Genomic DNA, 22,181 nt, shown 5'->3' on the forward strand with positions numbered 1-22,181 from the left:
TTGAATTCTTAAATGCTTCTCTTATGCATCTTATTATAAAAACATCTTTATAAAATGTAAAATATATTCAACAATTTTAAGAGGAAAACAATCTTTTTTAATTCCCATGGCTATTTACACAATAAATAGTATTGCATGTTTCCTAAACCATTTAGATTTTCCTTGAGAAATTTCAGTAAGCATAATCATCATATTGGTATTGACTGCAATATCATTATTGGAATTTGTACAAAAACAAAAATAACAAGTATAATATTTTGTTGTTAAAAACCAATTTGAAACTACATGGAATATTTAGTTTTTTTTTAAAGAACATACCAAAAGCTGGAAAGTTTCTGCAGTTAACATTTCAGCCACTTTAGCCACAACTTCTAAACTTTGCCTTATGAACTGCTGCCATTCAGTTTCACTCTACAACAATAAATTATCAGTTGAAGGTATGAAAACATTTGGAAAGAATAAACATACGACAATACAGAATAAAGGTACATACAAGAATTAATAATACTTTTACTGAGGTCTTCATTTTGAAAGCAATTAAATGTTAAGACTCTCCAAGCAATTTTAACATGAGCTGGTTTTTCTTTTTGTTACTAATAACATAAAACAAGAAAATATGAAAAAGAGATGTGATATAATCACCAATAAGACAGCTATCCACCAAAGACTATATGACAAGGATTTTAACATCAACAGGTGTTTGTATAGCTTCAACCATGAGCAAAATCCATATATGCATAGTAAACTATAAAAGGTCTACAAACAAAATTTGACAAACATTTAGACTATCAATGTGTCCATCAAAATATTTCTAAACTTACATCATCATCCAGTATATCATCATCTAGTTCCTCCAACTGTGACTGGTTATATTTAAACTGTAACTTATTTAAAATATGGGATACTAGAGTAAGTAAAGCTTCTTGGTATCTACAATTAAATTAAACTATAATTGTATGAAATGCCATTATAGTGAATTCTTAATTACAATGGAAAAATCTGATATTAATGATAGTGCATCATATAACAATTTGGTAAACTATGTTTAAACTTGTTGCTCTAAATTCTGAGATTATAATGATGCATAAATTGAAATGCGGGGTATCTGCTCAAGAAACAGCCTTTAACTACACAAAAAAAAACCAAAAAAAAAAAACCAGACAGATATCTTTCTCTAACTGAAAATTAGCCAGAGCCTAAAAAGGCTGTTTAAAAGAGATAATAGAAGAGATGTCAACATCAAAACATCAAATTGCCCTGATTTTCCGATTTCTTATTAACATTTCATATGAACTTCTACTATGCTTAATTTCAAAAAGATAAAAAAAACAGAAAAAGAGTATACCTTGTAATAATTGATTTCCATTCAGTAGTTCTTTCCTTTGTGTGGATAAAATCAAGGAATGTATTCCAAGTATCTAAACAATTATAATATCCATCAAAAGTTGGCTGAAAATAATTTGTATAATTATTTCGTTTCATTGATTAGATTTGTGATTTTCAAAACCTCGACAAAATCCACCTTATAGTAGAATGGAAATTATAAGATTCATAGCAGTTACATGTATAATAAAATATGGTTAAATGTTTAACTCCAAAAAGTTAAAACAAATAAATGTTAAACCTCAATAAGTCAAAGATTATGAGACCAAACATAACTATTTGACTTATCTGATGTTGTGAGTTTCAATATGGTCAACACTGTATTTTAACTTTGAAGACATGTAAGGGGGTATCATTGGGTTCCCAACCCGGATCCCGCTTACTGTTTTGTCAGATTACCGTATCCCGCTTACACTATATATGTAAGCAATTCTCATTTTCTTGTCATTTCCCGGGTCCCGCTAGACCTCATTTCCCATTTTCACGACACAATAATTTGACTTTCCCGTGTCGCGCTTACCAAAAATCTGCAATCCCGTGTCACGCTTAGACCCCAATGAAACCAACATGTAAATATTTTATTTCAATAATAAAGACATGAGTAATAGACCATCATCATATGTTTACGAATAAAAGCTTATAAAATCCAAAAGTATTTGTGAAGCAAAACATACGATAGAAATGTATCTATATAGCTTTCTTCTTTGGTGCTTTCATTGATTTTTTTAGGTTGGATCTTTTATTTCATTCTGTATTTATTTCAGGTAAAATGGTTTCCAAAAACAGTTTTCTTCATCATCAATCATATAAACTTGTCTAATATTTATTAGCGAAACTCATTTAGGTGTATTCTTAATATAGAAGCAAATCAATAGCATCATGTACAACAATTAAAATTGCATGCAAAATAAAATACCACTTACTTGTCTAAAAGTGTATTTAAGGAACAAAGCTAAAAATTCCATCACAGAAAATTTGGGATTACTTTCAAAACGTCTCAAATGTATACTAACAAACAACTTTAAAAAATCTGTAAATTTCTCTAAATATCTGAAAATTAAAAGAAGTTTAAAATTAGTTTCTTGTATCCAAGAAACAAAACATAAATCAAACATAACAGCGGCTAAAATAAAGGCAAAAGCAAATCTTTTTATAGTTTTAGTTCGTCTATTCAGGTCCCTATATTTCGAGCCAAATTTCTACTATGAATACAGCTTTCAAGTTCTATCATCTAGATTTACCATAGCATATATTGTTTGCACCAAAATTAGTGCTGTCCAATTTCATAATAAATCAAACTGTAACTTGAAGTTAATATATTTTTCATTAGTGCATCTTCTGATTTTTAAACCTATTTTTATCAAAAATTATAATCTTATATATGTATGCTACTTTGACATTGTTTCTGGTGATCTGGGAAACATTGTTTTCTTTCTATATAATATCCCCTAACACAGAACTTTGATAAATCATATTAAGTAACAATGGCAACAACAGAGCATTGTGGAAGAATTTTATCATCATTTTAAGATTTTGACCAACAACGAGCTAAGAAAACTGATATTGACTTTGATAAAAAAAAATATCAACTGATCAGAAAAAGTACAGGTTAAAATTATCATGGAACATAGAAAATATGAGAGAAACATATACCATGAGATATTACTCTGTTAGATTTAATAAATATTCAAACAAAATTTTTTTTTCTTCTGTATATTGATGTTTGCTAGTAATATATAGATAAAGAATTTTAGTGGTCATTTGATTTTCCTTTTTTGTTGCAAGGTAATATTCAATGAAGATCAGCTAATTAAGGAAGCTGGCTTGTCACGTTTTAAGATTATTTGTCAGATTTTCGGAATTTGCCCAGTGACCCCCATTTTTCTTTTTACAAATCTTTTACATGTATAATGATAAGCCATCTGTAAAAGTCTTATAAAATTTTAATTACTTTTTAACAGTTTTTGAGAACTTCAACTGAAAAAGCTATCAAAAGTCAAGAGAGAGTATTTTCCCGCCAAAATTTCAATGGCTAATATCTCGAAAACAAGCACGGTGACCTATATATTTTTTTTGCTCTTTGGATTCCTTTAGAAATCCCCTATCTATATAAACTAGTTCTTTGAAAAGTTAATTACTTTAAAACTGAGAAGCGAACTCCCTTAAATATAGATAATATTTCTTAATAATAATGTGGAGTATATTTTTATACTGTTCTCTAAACTATAACAATGCATACAACACACATAATATAATATATCAACATACCCTTCATCTATTTCAGACAATCTATTTCCAGTTGAATTTGTACTACTGTCCTTTGTCAACTTTTGTAGTAGATAAAATGTCTGTTGAAACATTTGTAACAAAAAGTCTTCAAATTCGACAGGAACACAGTTTTTAGACAATAATTCATTGATACAATTCATTGCTAAAATTCCTAAAGATTGTGTATTCGTATTAAAGTTGGATGATGATGAAGATGACTTTGATTCACATCCAAAACCAGCAAAATGAAATATAGTACTTAATAATTGTGGTGTTATTGTTGATGATAGAGGTATCCAACTAAAATATTGTGATAATGTTGTCAATGCATGTGTACATAAAAGTTTCGACTGATCATCCAGAGGTGGCAAGGCTTCTATTTGGACATGGCGACCAGGTGACTTGAACATGTTACTTAGGATGGAATCTGCAAAAAAAATCTGACCATTAAGGAGGCTCGCAGGTACAAAAATTTCAGCAAAATATTAAACATTTGTTTTTTCACTACAAATTTTATTTATTACACTATTAGTTATTACTTTAAGATATGGTATAAATTAACCAAAAAAAATGATTTGGTTTGGTCCCAGATGACTTTTAAAATGTTAATATCATTGAAAAAGCTCCAAATTATCTCCCTTTGGTGCAAAAATGCCATTTTTTGGCATTAAAATAGAAATATCTTTTTTAACTCCTAGGAGACCTATATTTTTTGCTATTGTTTTCAAATAAGCTGTACATAAACTAAATAATTGTAAAATTTAAGTAATTTCTATAATTTAGTTTTTTTGTACTTCGATAGTACCTCTATTTCTCCCATTAGCTTAACAGAAAAAAAGGACATTAACAAAAATTTGTAAGGGTTCCGCGGAACCCAGTGTCTCGCCTATTTTTGCTGTAAATCACAGGCTCAACAACAATGAGGAAAAAAATCAATAAAAATATTCCTCTTGTTACTATTTTATGATTGTAAGAAAATCTAAGTCCATTTGAAAGTAAATTACAGAAAAAAACAGAGTAATCTTTTTACAAACTTTACTTCTGGATACAATCTTATGATCATAAATAAGGTTATTTCCAAGTTTGGTACAAACCCAGGATAGTTTAAGAAAGTTATTTAAATTTTAAAAACTTTAACCACAGAGTGAATGTAATGGTTCCCTGCAGAAAAAACTAAGTCCATTTATAAGTAAAATACGGAAAAAATTGAATTTTATTTTTACAAAATTTTCTTCTGGATACTATCTTATGATCATAAACAAGCTTCTGTCCAAGTTTGGTACAAACCCAGGATAGTTAAAGAAAGTTATTAAAATTCTAAAAACTTTAACCACAGAGTGAATGTAATGTTTCCCCGCAGAAAAAACTAAGTCCATTTATAAGTAAAATACGGAAAAAATGGAATTTTATTTTTACAAAATTTACTTCTGGATATTATCTTATGATCATAAACAAGCTTCTGTCCAAGTTTGGTACAAACCCAGGATAGTTTGAGAAAGTTATTAAAATTCTAAAAACTTTAACCACAGAGTGAATGTTTTGTTTCCCCGCAGAAAAAACTAAGTCCATTTATAGTAAAATACGGAAAAAATGGAATTTTATTTTTACAAAATTTACTTCTGGATACTATCTTATGATCATAAACAAGCTTCTGTCAAAGTTTGGTAGAAATCCAGTATAGTTTAAGAAAGTTATTAAAATTTCAAAAACTTTAACCACAGAGTGAATATTTGTTGACGCCGCCGACGACGCCGACGACGGAATGTAGGATCGCTTAGTCTCGCTTTTTCGACTAAAGTCGAAGGCTCGACAAAAATGTATGCTTCTTTCGGAGGAAGATTATGAGCTTAAATGAACAGTGACCTCATTTTTTTTATATTCATTTTTCTACTAAGCATATGGTAAAGTTCATTTATAAAAAAATATAGCAAAATCTTATATTAAAACAAGAATGTGTCCCCAGTACATGGATGCCCCATCTGCACTATCATTTTCTATGTTCAGTGGATCATGAAAATGGGGGAAATTCTCTGATTTGGCATTAAAATTAGAAAGATCATATCTTAGGGAACATGTGTACCAAGTTTCAAGTTGATTGGACTTCAACTTCATCAAAAACTACCTCGACCAAAAACTTTAACCTGAAGTGGAACAGATGGACGTATTGTCGGATGAATGGACAAACGAACGAACAGACGGACCCACAGACCAGAAAACATAATGCCCATAAATGGGGCATAAACAAATATTGATTTATACCCAGGAGCCCCCTTAACATATAAAATTTCTCCAGCATCAGTCCTTGTATAAATTTCTGATACAATCAAACATATTTTTGGGATTGCATCAACCCACATAAAATTTGACATACATATACACTGAGCCGTGCATTGTACCCATGGTCATGTCATGTTTCACTTCAAATAAACAATAAAAGAACCCCCTCCTTGTTTATTACAACACAACAAACATTCCCCTAATAGTTTCTTCCTATATCAAAGTTTAACAATCCTGTCAAAATTTAACAATGTCATGTTTTAAGTGACACAGGTTTATTTACTCCAAATAAGGATGATCGTCATTTTTACGTAATGCAAATCAAAACTATTCATTTTAATTTCATTGCATATGATTTTATTGATAATACATTTCTACAGTAAACCAATATCCTAATTGATTTCAATTCTAATATAGCAGGAAAATTAAAAGATATAATTTTCAATAAAATTAATTATACGAATCAGTAAACAAGGGATATAACTCTAGATAATCTGGAAATAATATTTCACAAACGATCAAGTCTGAAAGATTATTTGCTACAACAAATAAAATGTTAAAACATCTTCCACAATTCTAATTTAGCCCCTATCTACATTTTAACAGACAATATACCTGATGGTGAAGATGAGATTAGTAACATTGAAGATTCCAATCCTCTATGATTATTTCTTTCTCCTGATGTTGGAGAGGGTGGGGGTGTAGCTGCAACTAAGTGTCGGTGTTTCTCCAAAACAGATTCTAATATATCTGAAATTAAGCATTGTTACAGATAACAAGTACATATACTTATAGTTTTGGATTAAATTAGAATTTACAATGTTAGTTTGTGCCTATCAATATGTTAATAAACCCACAATAACATTTTTTGGAATTTTAAATCATTTGACATGAAGATGTGTATCATACTATATAAATTCTATTGGTTGGCACATTGATACAGTTTGAATCAAGGGATTAGGGAAACACATTTGTTTTAAATCGTCTTTAACAAAATAAACAGGTAATTCTATGTGCCATGGTTGGTAACATAGTATTATGATGTAATGTAACTGTGAGCTTTGTTGGTAATGATGTAATGGTTGCACTAACTGGTCATTGGATTTTATACAAGAAAGACAGGAAAATAAATATGGAAACAAATTTTCCTTCTGTTTATGCAACAGCTACATGTACAATATTTCTCCACTTTAAACTAAGCTAAGAAACATTGCTGATGAATTATTCACTTGCAAGTGAATAATCAGACTTCATTGAATCCATATTCATGTGACCTTCAACTAAACCCCTTAGCTGGAGATGGGTTACATATGTATTCAGCAATTAAAAGGAAAAGAATGCCAACATTGAAAGTGAAACAAGGATATTCCATTTGGTTATCTGATTCAATCCACAAAAAAAATCATTCTTATACAGCGAAAAAGATGATGGACATAATTTTTAATCTACAAAATGAAATGAAACAGACTTAAAAAATTCAATAGCATGTGTTCTCTCTCTATCTATATTTATGTTTTTTTTCAGGTTATATGACCGTTATGACCAGTCTTCAGATGTCATCTCAATTTTTTGATAGACAAAAGAACACATGTTGTCTACTCTTTATTCAGGTTGTTGTCTCTTAGACATATTCTCCATTTCCATTCTCAATTTTACATGAAATGCTGATACATATTATCCATTCCATGTATCATTAATTGTTTATTTTTGATTTTTTGTAATTTTGATAAACATTTTGAAGTATGTTATAAATAAAATTTGAGTCAAACTGGTGAACATGACTTTGACAGCTAATGCCCCGTCTTAGCTCATATGTTGAACATATTACTTATTTGCAACAAAAGTTATGTAAATTATTATATTTCTTCAAAACCATGAAGTCAAGATTGACACAACAATCCAAAATATCAAACTTATAATTCTTAATTGGATCATGCAAAAATCTACATTATTGGCAATAATAGCTCTAAGTCCTCAACAGTCTCAGCATACTCTATCAAATCTTACTGTTAAGAAGACTAAGTATATTTGGCACTTGAATTATCAGTAGACGTTGTAATTCTTCCTTCCTAGCCATACTCAGATCTTCCCTTGGTGTTGCTAATTCTTCCGATACAGTTTGAAGGATTATCACTCCTAATAATACAGTGTCTGTTTGAGATGTCAACTGAAATATAAAATTTAAGTTACTGTATTAGTGGTAACAAATAAAGGTTTAAACATAAGTGATATAAAGAACAAATTAATTAAGGCATAAAAGATTTTATAAAGAGTCTTCACTCTTCACATTTTCTTAATTTTTTAAATCCTGGTTAAATTTTTTTTGCATTCAAATATTTTGGAAAAACTAAATTCCACTAGCAAAATTGAACTTAAATTGAATATTATGGTCAAGGATGTTAAAAATTCTGCCATGTGGTACTAAGTATCTCTAGAAACAAATCAAATGGAGAATGTCCATGGGACATAGATGATGACACTGCTTGCATATAATGTTATAAAGGGACAAAACAGTATTTTTAATAATTTTGTATCTGGTATCCTAAATAAACAAAATAGTATTACAGTGCTTATCCAGTGACCTTTGGGGTATCACAATAGCAATGGCCAAAACAGTTTACCAAATTGCAGTTAGATTTCTTCTCCAACTAACTGATCAACTGGTAAAATGTTTTAGCAGATTGCTCAAGTGAAATGTTGTTAGTATGAAGTGAGTGCTATAAAATCAAAAGTAATACTTACCATCCAGATCCAGTTAGTTGATATCTTTGTCATTTGTTTCAAACACAAAAATGACTTACTATAGTATGAGTCACTGAATAAGGAGGTCTAATTTTGACATGGAAACTTCTATCATAAATAGATTTTATAAATAAATAGTTGAAAACATTGTTTTGTAAGTCTATAATTTATAGCTCCGTTTTCCAACAACAAGTTAGTGCATAATTGTAATTTGGATTTTTTTTTCTAAAGCAATTACTTATCTGCTACCATTAAAGGGAAATAATTTACATTACTGAAAATCAGCAAAATGTTGTCACAATTTTTGTCTGACAAATATCAACTTTACTCATTTAATTTGTTTGTAACATTACTTTTATGATTATTAAACTTTTATCCTCTGTTTTGAAAAGAAACAATGAAATTTATTTTTAAGATAATTAAAATTTTGAAAAAAATTGTAGGCAAAATCAGAAGCCAGGTACATGTATCATTGATTAATTTTTTAGTCTACAATAACTCAATAAAAATTATTTCCCTTTAATGCCAGCAGATCAGTAATTTGTATAGAAAATATTATACGAATCATAATTACACAATAACTTTGTCTTAGAAGACAGAGCTATAAAATATACATCTACAAAACAATGGTTTGAACTATTTATTTATAAAATCTATTTATGATAGAAGTTTCCATGTCAAAATTAGACCTTCTTATTCAGTGACTCATACTATAGTAAGTCATTTTTGTGTTTGAAACAAATGACAAAGATATCAACTAACTGGATCTGGATGGTAAGTATTACTTTTGATTTTATAGCACTCACTTCATACTAACAACATTTCACTTGAGCAATCTGCTAAAACATTTTACCAGTTGATCAGTTAGTTGGAGAAGAAATCTAACTGCAATTTGGTAAACTGTTTTGGCCATTGCTATTGTGATACCCCAAAGGTCACTGGATAAGCACAGTAAATGAAATAACACCTTAGTTCTTTATCCAATAAAGGGCAGACTTTGTCATATAGTGAACAATGAACTATCATTCACTAGGCTACAGATTTTTTTTTTAGTAAATTATGTATGATAAATTAAGATTTCTATACAGTAGTTTTCTCATTAATGGATACAATATTCTATAGATGGGACAATATCCCTAATGTGCCTTGAAATGTGTTCAAAGTATTAAATTTTAAAAGGAACATATTGTGTTAAAAATGGGATTTTTTACCACGAGGAGCCGCATCACAAAAGGATACTCTGGGTTTGCTCATTTACGGAAAAAGTAATTTCGCTTCGTACCCCGAAAAATTTAACCACATGGGTGAAAATGAGCCATCATATATATCCAAGTTAGCGATATGGACTGAGCAACAGAAGAAAACGTTACCATTACGGCCTATGGAGAACCTAATACGCATCTTGACCCAGATGCTAGCATCTACATCCATGACATCATTTTGTCTCTGGTGGATAGTTGATTCATTGGTAATCATACAACATCTTCTTCTTACACACAATACAAACCTGTAAGATGTTTGACAAGAAGTCTGGATAGAAATGTGGCCAGTCAATCCTTCCTATATCAACTATCACTTTCACCAGTTTGTTTCGTATATAATTTGGAACTTTTGTATGATGTTCAAGTAAAAACTGGTTTAATGTTGATCTAATCACTAATTTGTCTTCTGCACTCAGACCAATCCACTGTCTGTTTATCATATTCTAAAAAATAATAACAATATATTTAAGTGCAAGATATTCATAATTCAAACATTTTTTTTGATAATAAGCATTGTGTATAATTTTCATAACATTTGGTTGAGGCAGGTTTAAGTTATGAATGGATATCAGCTATTTTTCCATACTAAAAGGGGTATACATTTGTAACTCCAGAACGATAAAAGTGATGCCACCCAAATTTTATATTAATCAGTGTTTCGTGGCAATACTTATTACGTTTAAGTTTCATAACATTTGGTTGAGGCAAATTAAAGTTAGAGAACTGAAACTGATTTTGGGATGTACATATAGAAGACATACAAATGTATGTATAGCATACAGCGGTAACACTTAATACCCCCTCTGCCAAGACGTGGCTATAAAAATATCAATTTAGCTTTGTAATTCTTTGTTTTAACTGCTATGAAACAGATGAACAGACCAAAGAAATATATTGGTAGAAAAGTTCTACATCTTCTTTTTCACAAGCATGACTAAGGATAAGTTAAACTATAAATACCTCCATTGCTGTCATACAAAACATCATAACATATTCATTCCGTGTATTGGCTAAGAAGTATAAACTATGTCTCCATGCATCTCTTGTCTGACAAAAACTGTTTAGAATTGTTTCTAAAAGTATCAAATATCAGTTTTTACATAATGATGTATATGTACAAAGATAAATCATAAACATAATTTGATTTCTACATAGCTATAAAGAAAAGAATAGGGTTCAAATGTCCTCCGCATTGCACATATCTTATCTATCCAACATACATGTACACTGAAGGGCAATAACTAAAATAAGCACTTTTTTTGTTCTTTAAAACTTTTTATTCTTTAATGGACTTATTAAAAAACATGATATTTGGAGTTGACAATGATCCTAGATGAGTAAAAGGTGTGTCATTCTTTGTAGTATTTGTTAACAGGTAAAACTAGAAACACGTGTTCTTTTTTATTTCCTTCTTGAATCATTAAGAAATGAACTAGCCTTTGTTTTTTGCTGAGAAACATTGTATTCATATTCTATGATTGGTCAACTACAACACAGTTATAACGGAGAAACCACCATCTACAGACCATGTTGATATTAAATACATGTATTAGTACACAATTGCAATGTAGTCATATATATTCCAAGTTATGGCAGACAAAAATGGCAACACATTCACGAGTGAAAGTTACCCAATACAATTGTAATTGAAAATATATCAAAGACAACTGTGGTAAAAATGAATGTAAATATTAAAAGATGAAGATTCATATATAAGTCAGGTTAGTAATTATTGTTATATATATAATTTATACCAATTTCTCTCTTCCTTTCATTAGTTGTTTGCCCAGCAAAGAATTCATTCATAAGTCCTTCCAAGGCTTGCAAGGAATTTTCATCTGAAGCCTGAAAATAAATATATATTTAATTAATTACAATAGTCATTGATAGTTCAAACATCAATTGTTGGAGTTTATTTCCTAAGAATTTAAATCAACAGATTTTCAAGCCCTTCTGAGGCTGGCGAGAGATTTTTTTAATTGTTTCTATTGTTTGAATTTGTGTATTGTCCTCTAGATGTCTCTCAATTATCTTTTGTCTTTGACCTAATGAGACAGATAAAATAAAAAAAGATCAATTCTAATATGACATTCTTCTTCCCCTTTAGAACAAAGCCATGTCCTTATTCCAATAAAATATGGACTGCACATGATTGACGTCCCAATTGAAATTGCAATGTCAGTAATGTTTTGATTAATGCCAGAAATAATAAAGGGCTGTGCTTTAGCGCATGATACGCCTGTTGCTCTTTTAACTTGTCTTTTATGCTTTAAATGAATTTATATGATCAACTAGAAATATATATACAAATCAAAAGGGATGTTACATTAATATATTCACCAAAGTTTCATAAAATCCCCCTTTTTTAAGTATAAAAATTCATTACTTAAGAAAACGTAAAATCTAAAATTTATAAAAATGGAAAGGGAGCTTATGTGACATGTCAATAGATATAAACAATTTATCAAAGTTGCACAAAATTTTGTGAAAGTGTTAGTTATTGTCCCAAAATAGGAAAATCCCCCATTTTTTAAGCATAAAAATTCATAACACGGAAATGTAAAATCTGAAATTTATAAAAATTGAAAGGGAGCTTACATCAATAGATATAAACAATTCAACAAAGTTTCATGGACATTGGTGAAAGCCTTTTTGAGTTATTGTCTGAAGTGTTGAAAATCCCCCTTTTTTTATGAATAAAGCCCCATAAATCCAAAACTTAAAATCTGAAATTTATAAAAATTGAAAAGGAGCTTACATCAATAGATATAAACAATTCAACAAAGTTTCATGGACATTGGTGAAAGCCTTTTTGAGTTATTGTCCGAAGTGTTGAAAATCCCCCTTTTTTTTATGAATAAAGCCCCATAAATCCAAAACTTAAAATCTGAAATTAAAAAAAACCAAAAGGGAGCTTACATCAATAGATATAAACAATTCACTTAAGTTTCATGGACAGTGGTGAAAGCCTTTTTGAGTTACTGTCCGAAGTGTTGAAAATCCCCCTTTTTTTATGAATAAAGCCCCATAAATCCAAAACTTAAAATCTGAAATTTATAAAAATTCAAAGGGAGCTTACGTCAATAGAAATATACAATTTACTTAAGTTTCATGGACATTGGTGAAAGCCTTTTTGAGTTATTGTCCGAAGTGTTAAAAATCCCCCCTTTTTTTATGAATAAAGCCCCATAAATCCAAAACTTAAAATCTGAAATTAAAAAAAAACGAAAGGGAGCTTACGTCAATAGATATAAACAATTCAGTTAAGTTTCATGGAAATTGGTGAAAGTGTTTTTGAGTTATTGTCCGAAGTGTGGACGACGGACGGACGGACGGACAAACGGACGGTACGACAGACGGACGGACAACAGTATGCCATAATACGTCCCGTCTAAAAGATGACGGGCGTATAAAAATGGACATTTATGATCGTGTCATTTATGCTTGTTGCTAGCAACTAAATTAAATAAAATAATTCTAAAGTTAAGCTGAGTTTACATTTGTCTGTTCACTATTTAATAGGTAAACAGTTGATTTTCTATGACATTGTATGACGGTTGGCTACATCAAATCAAAATAGATGCCTTTCCAACGCTAAGGTCCGGTTTGATGTATATAATTTCTTATTTTTATTCTTAGAATTGAAATTTGTTCAATCATTATTAAGGTTATTCAGAGTAGATCTAAGGTCTATCTATCTACATTTGTACATTCGTATCTGTCTTTATATTTCCGCACTCGGTCACAACTTTGACTATTACATGCCGTTGCATGCCTGGCTTTATATTAACAATTTAAAAGAAATAAATGTTCAGTAATATTACGTTACATTGCATTGGTGCATAGAAAAATAAAGTAAAAATATAACAGTGATTTAATTAAAAAAATTGTGGATTGTTATCCTATGCAGTGGTCTCGCTAGCCCAAAATAGAAGGGCGCCGCGCCCTGGGTGCCCTCAGCTGCGCCCTGGGTGCCTTCATCCGCGCCCTTCTGCCCTGACGTCTTTTTCCAAAATTATCTTGTGCCGTTTTGGTAAAATTTTGTTTCATCGATTTTTGATCTCCAAGTTAATTACATATATGACACCTGTGTGATTGCCCCCAGGTTAATCATGTCATTACAATTAATTACAATGATAAAGACTTCAAAGGTGTTAATAAGTAGGTAATTTAATTAGGACAATGTATCTTTTTGTCATACTTTTGATGAATGTGTCAGCGAGTGTGTTTAGCTTGGGTCGGCATTTTCGATCTCCAAGTCACAATGGAAGAGCGTATATAAATGAAGACTTTCATGACTTTAGAATTGAATTTAAGTCATCAAAATAAAACTATGCCTTTACAGAAATGCCTTCCATCTCAACTTGTTAGCGACAAGCACAGTTTTTAATTAACCCAAACGTGGTGGAAATTGATTTTGGAGTTACTTCCCCTGTTTTAGCTTATTACAAATTTGTGCTCTAAAAATATTATCTAGTATCAAAAAATGGAATAAATTACCAATTGAATATATAATAAAATAATAATGTTACCTTAAAGATATTAACTGTCTTTGAACATATTAAAAAATATATATTGCAATTTCTACTTGATAATTATACGTTCTAAACATTGTTAAATTAGTATTGCTCTCAAATTTACATCATTTGGTGTATTAAAAGCTATAATTCCTATATAGATAAAAAAACAACACATATTTTTGATATGGGGTAGAGTGAAGTTAAACTGTAAAAACATAATATGTTGATGAAGATGTACTATATCATTCATAACTACACAATCAATGAACTAAAGACTATAGTTGAAAAGCATCTTTATTTTAAAAAAAACAACATATACAGTAAATAAAAAAAGAGATTCGTTTACTCGTGATACACACAGAAACGTAGACAAAAAAATGAGCAGTGCCTTTTCTTATCATAAAAAGTGCCCTGCCCTCCACTGGCACCCTGCCCCTTTTGATTTCTAGCTAGAGCACTGCTATGCATATATTTTTTGTAAAACTATGTACATGTTATGCAGCTTTTAGAATATTTGTGAGGAGCAGATATAGAAATCTGCTCTTTGAAGCCGTCGACTGTTGTACAAAGCATTGCTGATGTAGGAAGTAGGTTCCGTTGTACCATTGTCATTCTGGGACAAATTTCAGCTGAATACCAAAAGTGTAAATATGTTTTATATTGGATGTCATTTTGTGATTCATTCTTCTTCTTCCTCCAGGTAAGGAACCGGATTTCTTCTTCTTCCAGGTAAGGAACCAGATTCAAAGCTAAATGTTAACTGGTTAATGGTTAATCATTACGTTGCATTAGACTCAAGATTAGAGAATTCCATGTCTGATTATGACGTTGTTTTGATGGATGGACGTCAATTACAGAACAGACTTTGATCTGAGTCTTAACAGATGATATATATATTTGAAACCTTTTAGTTTTATAATTTTGAAAGCCTGTATAAAGTTGTCTCATATAATCTCTTCACCTTCTCTGTTTCTGTGAGCACTGTATCTCTAAATCTTATTCTTAACCTGGCCCTAATCTAACTCTAAAACCGGCCATGACTTTGTCAGAATATAAATGCCTCAGTTATGCTTATTTATTTCACTAAATACAAACCATTTTATCTACTTGTGCAGACGGAACAAATGTAAATCACATATTATTTTTCCTGTGTACTTCCGAATGAATTAACAACTGGTTCATTTTGGACAGAAGTAGAGATGAAACTGAAAATAGTAGTAAGAACCAGTATACGCATTCGAAAGGCTTCTTGTTTTTTCCACTTAAAATATCAAAATCAGTTTGGCGTTTGATTAGACGTAAACGTTTATTTTCGAATCAAGTTCATTTTAACGTTGACAGAAAATCGAATACACGAGTGTAGCCGATATTTTTAAGACAAAATCAGAATGTCACTTGACGGTCAGGGATCCCCACCAAAAGAGATTGAAGACATACCTCTCGACGAAGATGATGATGTAAGAGTTGAAATATATTCATTGACGGAGAAATTCGATCGAAGAGGAAACCGAGTCTATTCGCCCAAAATGGCAAAATAACGTTTGCTCCGATTTCTCGTTCGTCCCCTTTCACGTTGAAATCCCAAACGTTTGCACCCTTTTTTTTAAAGTTTTGTGTTGAATAAGATTTTAAGCATGCGTCAATTGATATTTTAAAGTGACTATTAGTGTGTCTTTCTATGACAGTTAGTCTAATGTTGTGATGTTACATCATACATTTACACTATAATTTTGTTTCAGGCTTAGGTTTCAGGTAAGGGTGAAGGTTGGTAACTATTTAAAAAATTTAACCTGCTGCATTTGTTTGCACCTGTTTTAATTCTGGAACCTTTTGTTCAGTAGATGTCGCTTGTTGATGTGGTTCATAAGTGTTTCTCGTTTGTTTTATAATTTTATATAGATTACACTTTTGGTTAGTCCGAGATTACTCTGACTTCCAACGGCTGTTTTGACAGACAAGCTGGGGCTGTGGGATGTCAGAGCTCTTCCCATATCAAAAAGTGGATATTTGCCCGTCCAAAATAGATGCGCTGCTTTTTTTGCCAACTAATGGCCTTGGAATTATATAAATCGGGTATCAATTTGTTCATTTTTCATTTATCTCTTCATTTATGTAAGCTTCACCTACCTGCCATCCTTTATTTTCTCATAATTAGACAGTTTTCACAGTGACACATCGATTCAGACAGTTTTACTTCTTTGAAAAATCGACAGATGTATATGGCACATGACATATCTCTTAGTGTTAATTTGTGATGTCTTCATTATTTTTTATGGAAATTATATATATATATAATTTATTTTCAGGAGGTTATGGATGAAACCATTGTTGAGAGATTGGTTGGTTTAACAGAAATGTTTCCTGAAGGCCTTAGAAATTTCTGCAGTCAAGCTGTCAGTTTATCAGGAAAATATACAGTACAAGGATATGGTCTGACCAGGAACTTACTGTGGGTGGCCACATCTGCTGCAACACTTTTAGTCTTACCTGTTGTGTTTGAAAAAGAAAGGGCTCAACATCAAGAACAACAAAGACAGCAAGAAAGACAGGTGATAAAAAAAATCTGAATTTCAAAAAATTAAGGGTCTACTGTTATCCAACCAATTCATAAATTTGTTTTTCACATTTGAAAAAAATAAGCCATTCAATGATCAAACTTCGAAAGTCTCTGATATGTTTTCACCAACAAAAAAAAAAAAAGTAAAAATAAATAGCACAAAAAGGCTAAATGTTAAAATAAAAAGTTGTAACAGAAAAAGTTGATTTACTGTTATCATTGTAAATTTTTAAATTTAGTGAATTTTTATTTCAAAACAGTGATTTAGATTAAAGAGATGAATTATGTAAGATAATAAATCTAGTAGATAAATTTAAAAGACAAATCAAACAAAAACCAACATCTGTATCAATACATAAAAATGGTTAGAGCAACAATGGTATGCAATGAATTCAAGATTTTTTGAAGTGAACATGTAAAGTTAGAGAATATCTTCAGTGTTAAACATCTCCTACAAGTTTGGGGCATACTATGTAGACATTATTCAAAAATCTGTTTTTAAAGTTGTCAAAAACATGCCATATCTTCAAAGTCTTTTGATAAATATTTTACTCAAATCCTAAATAGATCATATAATCATAATGGGAACAAATATTTGTAGATTTCCCAAAAAATATGTCTATTGGCTTTATAACCATTGAGCATGTTGAGTGTGTTCTTAGTTGAGAAGATTTATGGGTGCTTGCTTATTAGTTGAACCATGAATTCCTTATAAAATATTGCAAATAAAAAAGAAAAAAATATTACTATCAAATAACAACCTACCAAATTAGACTTACATGACTGTTGTACATCACTTAAAGTTTGTTAATTTTTTTTTTTTTTACAGATATTGCTGGGACCAAATGCCGCTATGGGTGGAAGTTCTCCCATGATGCCAGGAATGATGCCACCAATGCCACCAACATCATGATAAAAACAATGTTATCATTTATGTATTTGGATGAGTGTTAGAATGAATGTGTGTATGTTTGCAGTAGTAATTGTACAAACCATTTTAATATTAAATTGATGTTGAACAGACCATTAGAATAATGTATTACAGTGATTTTTAAACATGCAAGATGGAAAAATTCTGAAGAGAGCAATCCATCTTAGTCTATTATTACTGACAAAATCAGACAATTTGTAAAAACTTCATTAAAAAAAGAATCCATAACAGTTGCTTACACATAATTCAGATTTTTTAGTTATACATAATGGTTAGATAGGTGTTGGCTTACAAAATATTTGAAGTTCTAAGGAGCCTTTGCTGTAGTTTGGCTGGAACACTTTATATCCAGGAAAAGTTAAACAACAGGATCTCTTTCCCTGAAATCTAAGTGTCTATTGAACCAACTGGTCATTTAAATAGAAGAAGATGTGATATGATTACCTATGAGACAACTATCCACCAAAGTTCAAATGAAGAGGATGTAAGCAATTATAGGTAACCGTACAGCATTCAACAATGAGAAAAACTTGTACTGTATGGTTGTCAACAAAGGCCCCGACATGAACAATATCAAACAATTCAATTGAGAAAACTAACGACCTTAGTTTATAACAAAACAATTTTGAAAAACAAATATGACATCTGACTGGGGACAGGCACATATGTATAATTTGTATAAATCACTAAATATAAAAAAATTAATGTTAGAGGTCCATATCTTACACACTTCCTCGTTGAACTCATTGTAGCATGCTTGCATTGAGTAATAGAGGTCATGGGTTTCAATCTTCAGTTGAAAAAATGTTTGCTGCTTCTCCCCAAGCATTTACTAGTAAAAGCAAATACTTGTCATCAATGTCAGAGTTATGTTATGGTAGAGTGAAATGTCTTTCTGCTGTTACTGTGTTAACTGGCATATTAAAAAATTGGGCTTAGCATTTTGTTGCAATCAGGGTTTATATTCATATCACATTGACAAGCCTAGTCCTGATATGCATGTTATATTTGCCACTAGACATTATCTATATTTCAAAGGATCATGTGATATTAATTGATCGAAATAGTTTGGGTATACACATATTTGAAATGCTTTTGATTAAATGAAGCAAGGTTTCCCTAAAAACTCAACAATTCCATGAAAAGTACTCACAAGTCAAAAGAGAGAACAACCTGACCAAAGCTTGAAATTAAGGGTATAGGCAATGTGACAGGCAGACATAAGGGTATAGGCAATGTGACAGGCAGACAAGGGTACAGGTAATGTGACAGGCAGACATAAGGGTATAGGCAATGTGACGGGCAGACATATTAAAGGGTATAGGCAATGTGACAGGCAGACATAAGGGTAAATTTATTGATTGATGGATTGTTGGTGTTTAATGTCACTATTAGAAGTCTTGACTGCATTATGACAGCCAGTATTTATTGGTGGAAGAAGTGGAGTGCCCAGAGAGAAATACAGACCTTTAGCACATAATAGTATTATCTTTGTGATCAATTCACACACAAAAATATGTTGACAATATCATACACTTAATATAACATCTGGAACAATAAATTAAGGTGTTTTGAATACACCTTATCGCTATTTGTCCGCCATTACTGGATACCACACAGGTTCCCGTCAAATTTTGACGTCATAAAACAAAATATCAGGGATAGCTTACTGTACAGTATCAGTTTGTTCATTGTATTTTTCAGTAAGTTAACCCGTTGTAATACATCTTTGCTAGACATTGTTCTCATTGGCAACAATACCAAGTCCTTATTTCTAAATTAATAAAAAACCCAAACAAACATCAAAATAACAGAAAACAGAAAGTGCTGACGTATGAGTACTCAAAGTTACTAAATGTAAACCAGATGCTCTGCAGGGCCCAGCTTTATACGACCGCAGAGGTTGAACCCTGAACGGTTGGGGCAAGTAAGGACACAACATTCAAACTGGATTCAGCTCTAAATTTGGATTGTGATTAAATAGTTGACACAGCATAGGTTTCTGACACATAATGAATGTGGTCTAATGAACTTAAAATATTTTTTTTGCCTAGAGTAATTCACTATGCTGTTGAATATTAATCCTCTAAAAAAAATGTTTGAAGAATTTTTCTTTTTATTTATGAAATCTAAAATGAGAAAAATTTACCCCCCCCCCCTTTTTTTTCACATCCCCCTTTCCCTTTTTCCAAAACTGATCTCAATTCAAATTTCTAATGGAGTTTGCAACAATAACCACTCATTTAAATACATCATAAAATATTAAAATGTATAATAAAGTGCTTGTTATCACTGAATGGTAAAGATTGTTTTAATTTATCAGTTGGTAGTAAAAGTGAATATACATTGTATATTGTATAAAACAATGATTTAAGGTAATTCAACTACTATTCTGGACAAAGAAAGATAACTCCAATTGAAAATTTCTTGCTATTGCACAATATCATGCAATTAGAAATTTCTTGCTATTGCGCGATACCGTGCAATTGAAAATATTTGCTATTGCACAATACTGTGCAATTGAAGATTTCTTGCTATTGCGCAATACTGTCAATTGAAAATTTCTTGCTATTGCACACAATACTGTGCCATTGAAGATTTCTTGCTATTGCGGAATACTGTGCAATTGAAAATTTCTTGCTATTGCACAATACTTAATATAATAATTTTGGATCCTAATTTGAACCAATTTGAAAACTGGGCCCATAACCAAAAATCTAAGTACATGTTTAGATTCAGAATATCAAAAAAGCCCAAGAATTCAATTTTTGTTAAAATAAAAATTAGTTTAATTTTGGACCTTTGGACTTTAATGTAGACCAATTTGAAAACGGGACCAAAAATTAAGAATCTACATACACAGTTAGATTCGGCATATCAAAGAACCCCAATTATTCAATTTTTGATAAAATCAAACAAAGTTTTTTTTGGACCCCGATTTGGACCAACTTGAAAACTGGGCCCATAATCAAAAATCTAAGTACATGTTTAGATTCAGCATATCAAAGAGCCTCAAGAATTCAATTTTTGTTAAAATCAAACTAAAGTTTAATTTTGGACCCTTTGGACCTTAATGTAGACCAATTTGAAAATGGGACCAAAAATTAAGAATCTACATACACAGTTAGATTCGGCATATCAAAGAACCCCAATTATTCAATTTTTGATGAAATCAAACAAAGTTCAACTTTGGACCCTTTGGGCCCCTTATTCCTAAACTGTTGGGACCAAAACTCCCAAAATCAAACCCAACCTTCCTTTTATGGTCATAAACCTTGTGTTTAAATGTCATAGATTTCTATTTTCTTATACTAAAGTTCTGGTGCGAAAACCAAGAAAAATGCTTATTCGGGCCCCTTTTGACCCCTTATTACTAAACTGTTGGGACCAAAACTCCAAAAATAAATCCTGACCTTCCTTTTGTGTTCATAAACCTTGTGTTTAAATTTCATAGATTTCTATTTACTCATACTAAAGTTATTGTGCGATAACCAAGAAAAATGCTTATTCAGGCCATTTTTTGGCCCATAATTCCTAAACTGTTGGGACCAAAACTCCCAAAATCAATCCCAACCTTCCTTATGTGGTCATAAACCTTGTGTTTAAATTTCGTTGATTTCTATTTACTTATACTAAAGTTATTGTGCGAAAACCAAGAAAATGCTTATTTGGGCCCTTTTTGGCCCCTAATTCCTAAAATGTTGGGACCAGAACTCCCAAAATCAATCCCAACCTTCCTTTTGTGGTCATAAACCTTGTGTTAAAATTTCATAGATTTCTATTCACTTTTACTTAAGTTAGAGTGCGAAAACTAAAAGTATTCGGACGACGCAGACGACGACGCCAACGTGATACCAATATCAACCAAAAAATTTCTATTTTTGCGGTCGTATAAAAATGAATATTTGGTTTAAAGATTATGTTAGTATGTCTCTCTGTTATATGTTATGTGGCCTTGACCTTAATTTAACACCATGGTGGTCTGGTTGTTTCCAGGATGACATTTGTTTAAACCTTTTAGGTTGACAATATTAGGTCTTTACATTGGTTACAAGCCAAAATGATCAGGTTTAGTTTAAAGATGAGGTATGTTCCTAAGTGACTACATGAGACATCAACAATTCTTGGTAAGTCGTCCGTCGTGGTCCGTCGTCATTAACTTTTACAAAAATCTTCTCCTCTGAAACTACTGGGCCAAATTTAACCAAACTTGGCCACAATCATCACTAGGGTATTTAGTT

The 22,181-nt window shown here is 31.0% G+C and overlaps 2 protein-coding genes across 2 annotated transcripts in view; one reads left to right on the forward strand and one right to left on the reverse strand.

Annotated features, from left to right (window-relative positions):
* The window catches only part of LOC143045912 (exportin-6-like), a 33,988-nt gene extending 18,337 nt beyond the window's left edge, over positions 1 to 15,651 (reverse strand). Inside the window, exons 1-11 of the mRNA XM_076218752.1 lie at positions 15,548 to 15,651; positions 11,687 to 11,777; positions 10,893 to 11,005; positions 10,178 to 10,375; positions 7,936 to 8,095; positions 6,544 to 6,678; positions 3,652 to 4,078; positions 2,307 to 2,433; positions 1,346 to 1,449; positions 822 to 930; positions 319 to 411 (exon numbers count right to left, since the gene is read on the reverse strand). Coding sequence (XP_076074867.1) covers positions 319 to 411; positions 822 to 930; positions 1,346 to 1,449; positions 2,307 to 2,433; positions 3,652 to 4,078; positions 6,544 to 6,678; positions 7,936 to 8,095; positions 10,178 to 10,375; positions 10,893 to 11,005; positions 11,687 to 11,777; positions 15,548 to 15,550 — 1,560 coding nt within the window. The 5' untranslated portion in view covers positions 15,551 to 15,651. The remainder of the gene's footprint in view (positions 1 to 318; positions 412 to 821; positions 931 to 1,345; positions 1,450 to 2,306; positions 2,434 to 3,651; positions 4,079 to 6,543; positions 6,679 to 7,935; positions 8,096 to 10,177; positions 10,376 to 10,892; positions 11,006 to 11,686; positions 11,778 to 15,547) is intronic.
* Positions 15,652 to 15,751: 100 nt separating this feature from the next.
* Positions 15,752 to 18,033, forward strand: LOC143045913 (mitochondrial import receptor subunit TOM22 homolog). Its single transcript, XM_076218753.1, has 3 exons — positions 15,752 to 15,909; positions 16,759 to 17,001; positions 17,839 to 18,033. Exons 1-3 carry the CDS (start codon positions 15,841 to 15,843, stop codon positions 17,920 to 17,922), a joined length of 396 nt encoding a protein of 131 aa, XP_076074868.1. The 5' UTR covers positions 15,752 to 15,840; the 3' UTR covers positions 17,923 to 18,033.
* Positions 18,034 to 22,181: the final 4,148 nt, after the last annotated feature.

Source organism: Mytilus galloprovincialis, chromosome 9 (assembly GCF_965363235.1).
Source record: "Mytilus galloprovincialis chromosome 9, xbMytGall1.hap1.1, whole genome shotgun sequence".
Taxonomy (NCBI): domain Eukaryota; kingdom Metazoa; phylum Mollusca; class Bivalvia; order Mytilida; family Mytilidae; genus Mytilus; species Mytilus galloprovincialis.

Coding starts and splice junctions, on each gene's coding strand:
- LOC143045913 (XM_076218753.1), top strand. CDS start 15,841: ATGTCACTTGACGGTCAGGGATCCCCACCAAAAGAGATTGAAGACATA. Junction 15,910..16,758: donor CTCTCGACGAAGATGATGAT/GTAAGAGTTGAA, acceptor ATTTATTTTCAG/GAGGTTATGGATGAAACCAT. Junction 17,002..17,838: donor AAAGACAGCAAGAAAGACAG/GTGATAAAAAAA, acceptor TTTTTTTTACAG/ATATTGCTGGGACCAAATGC.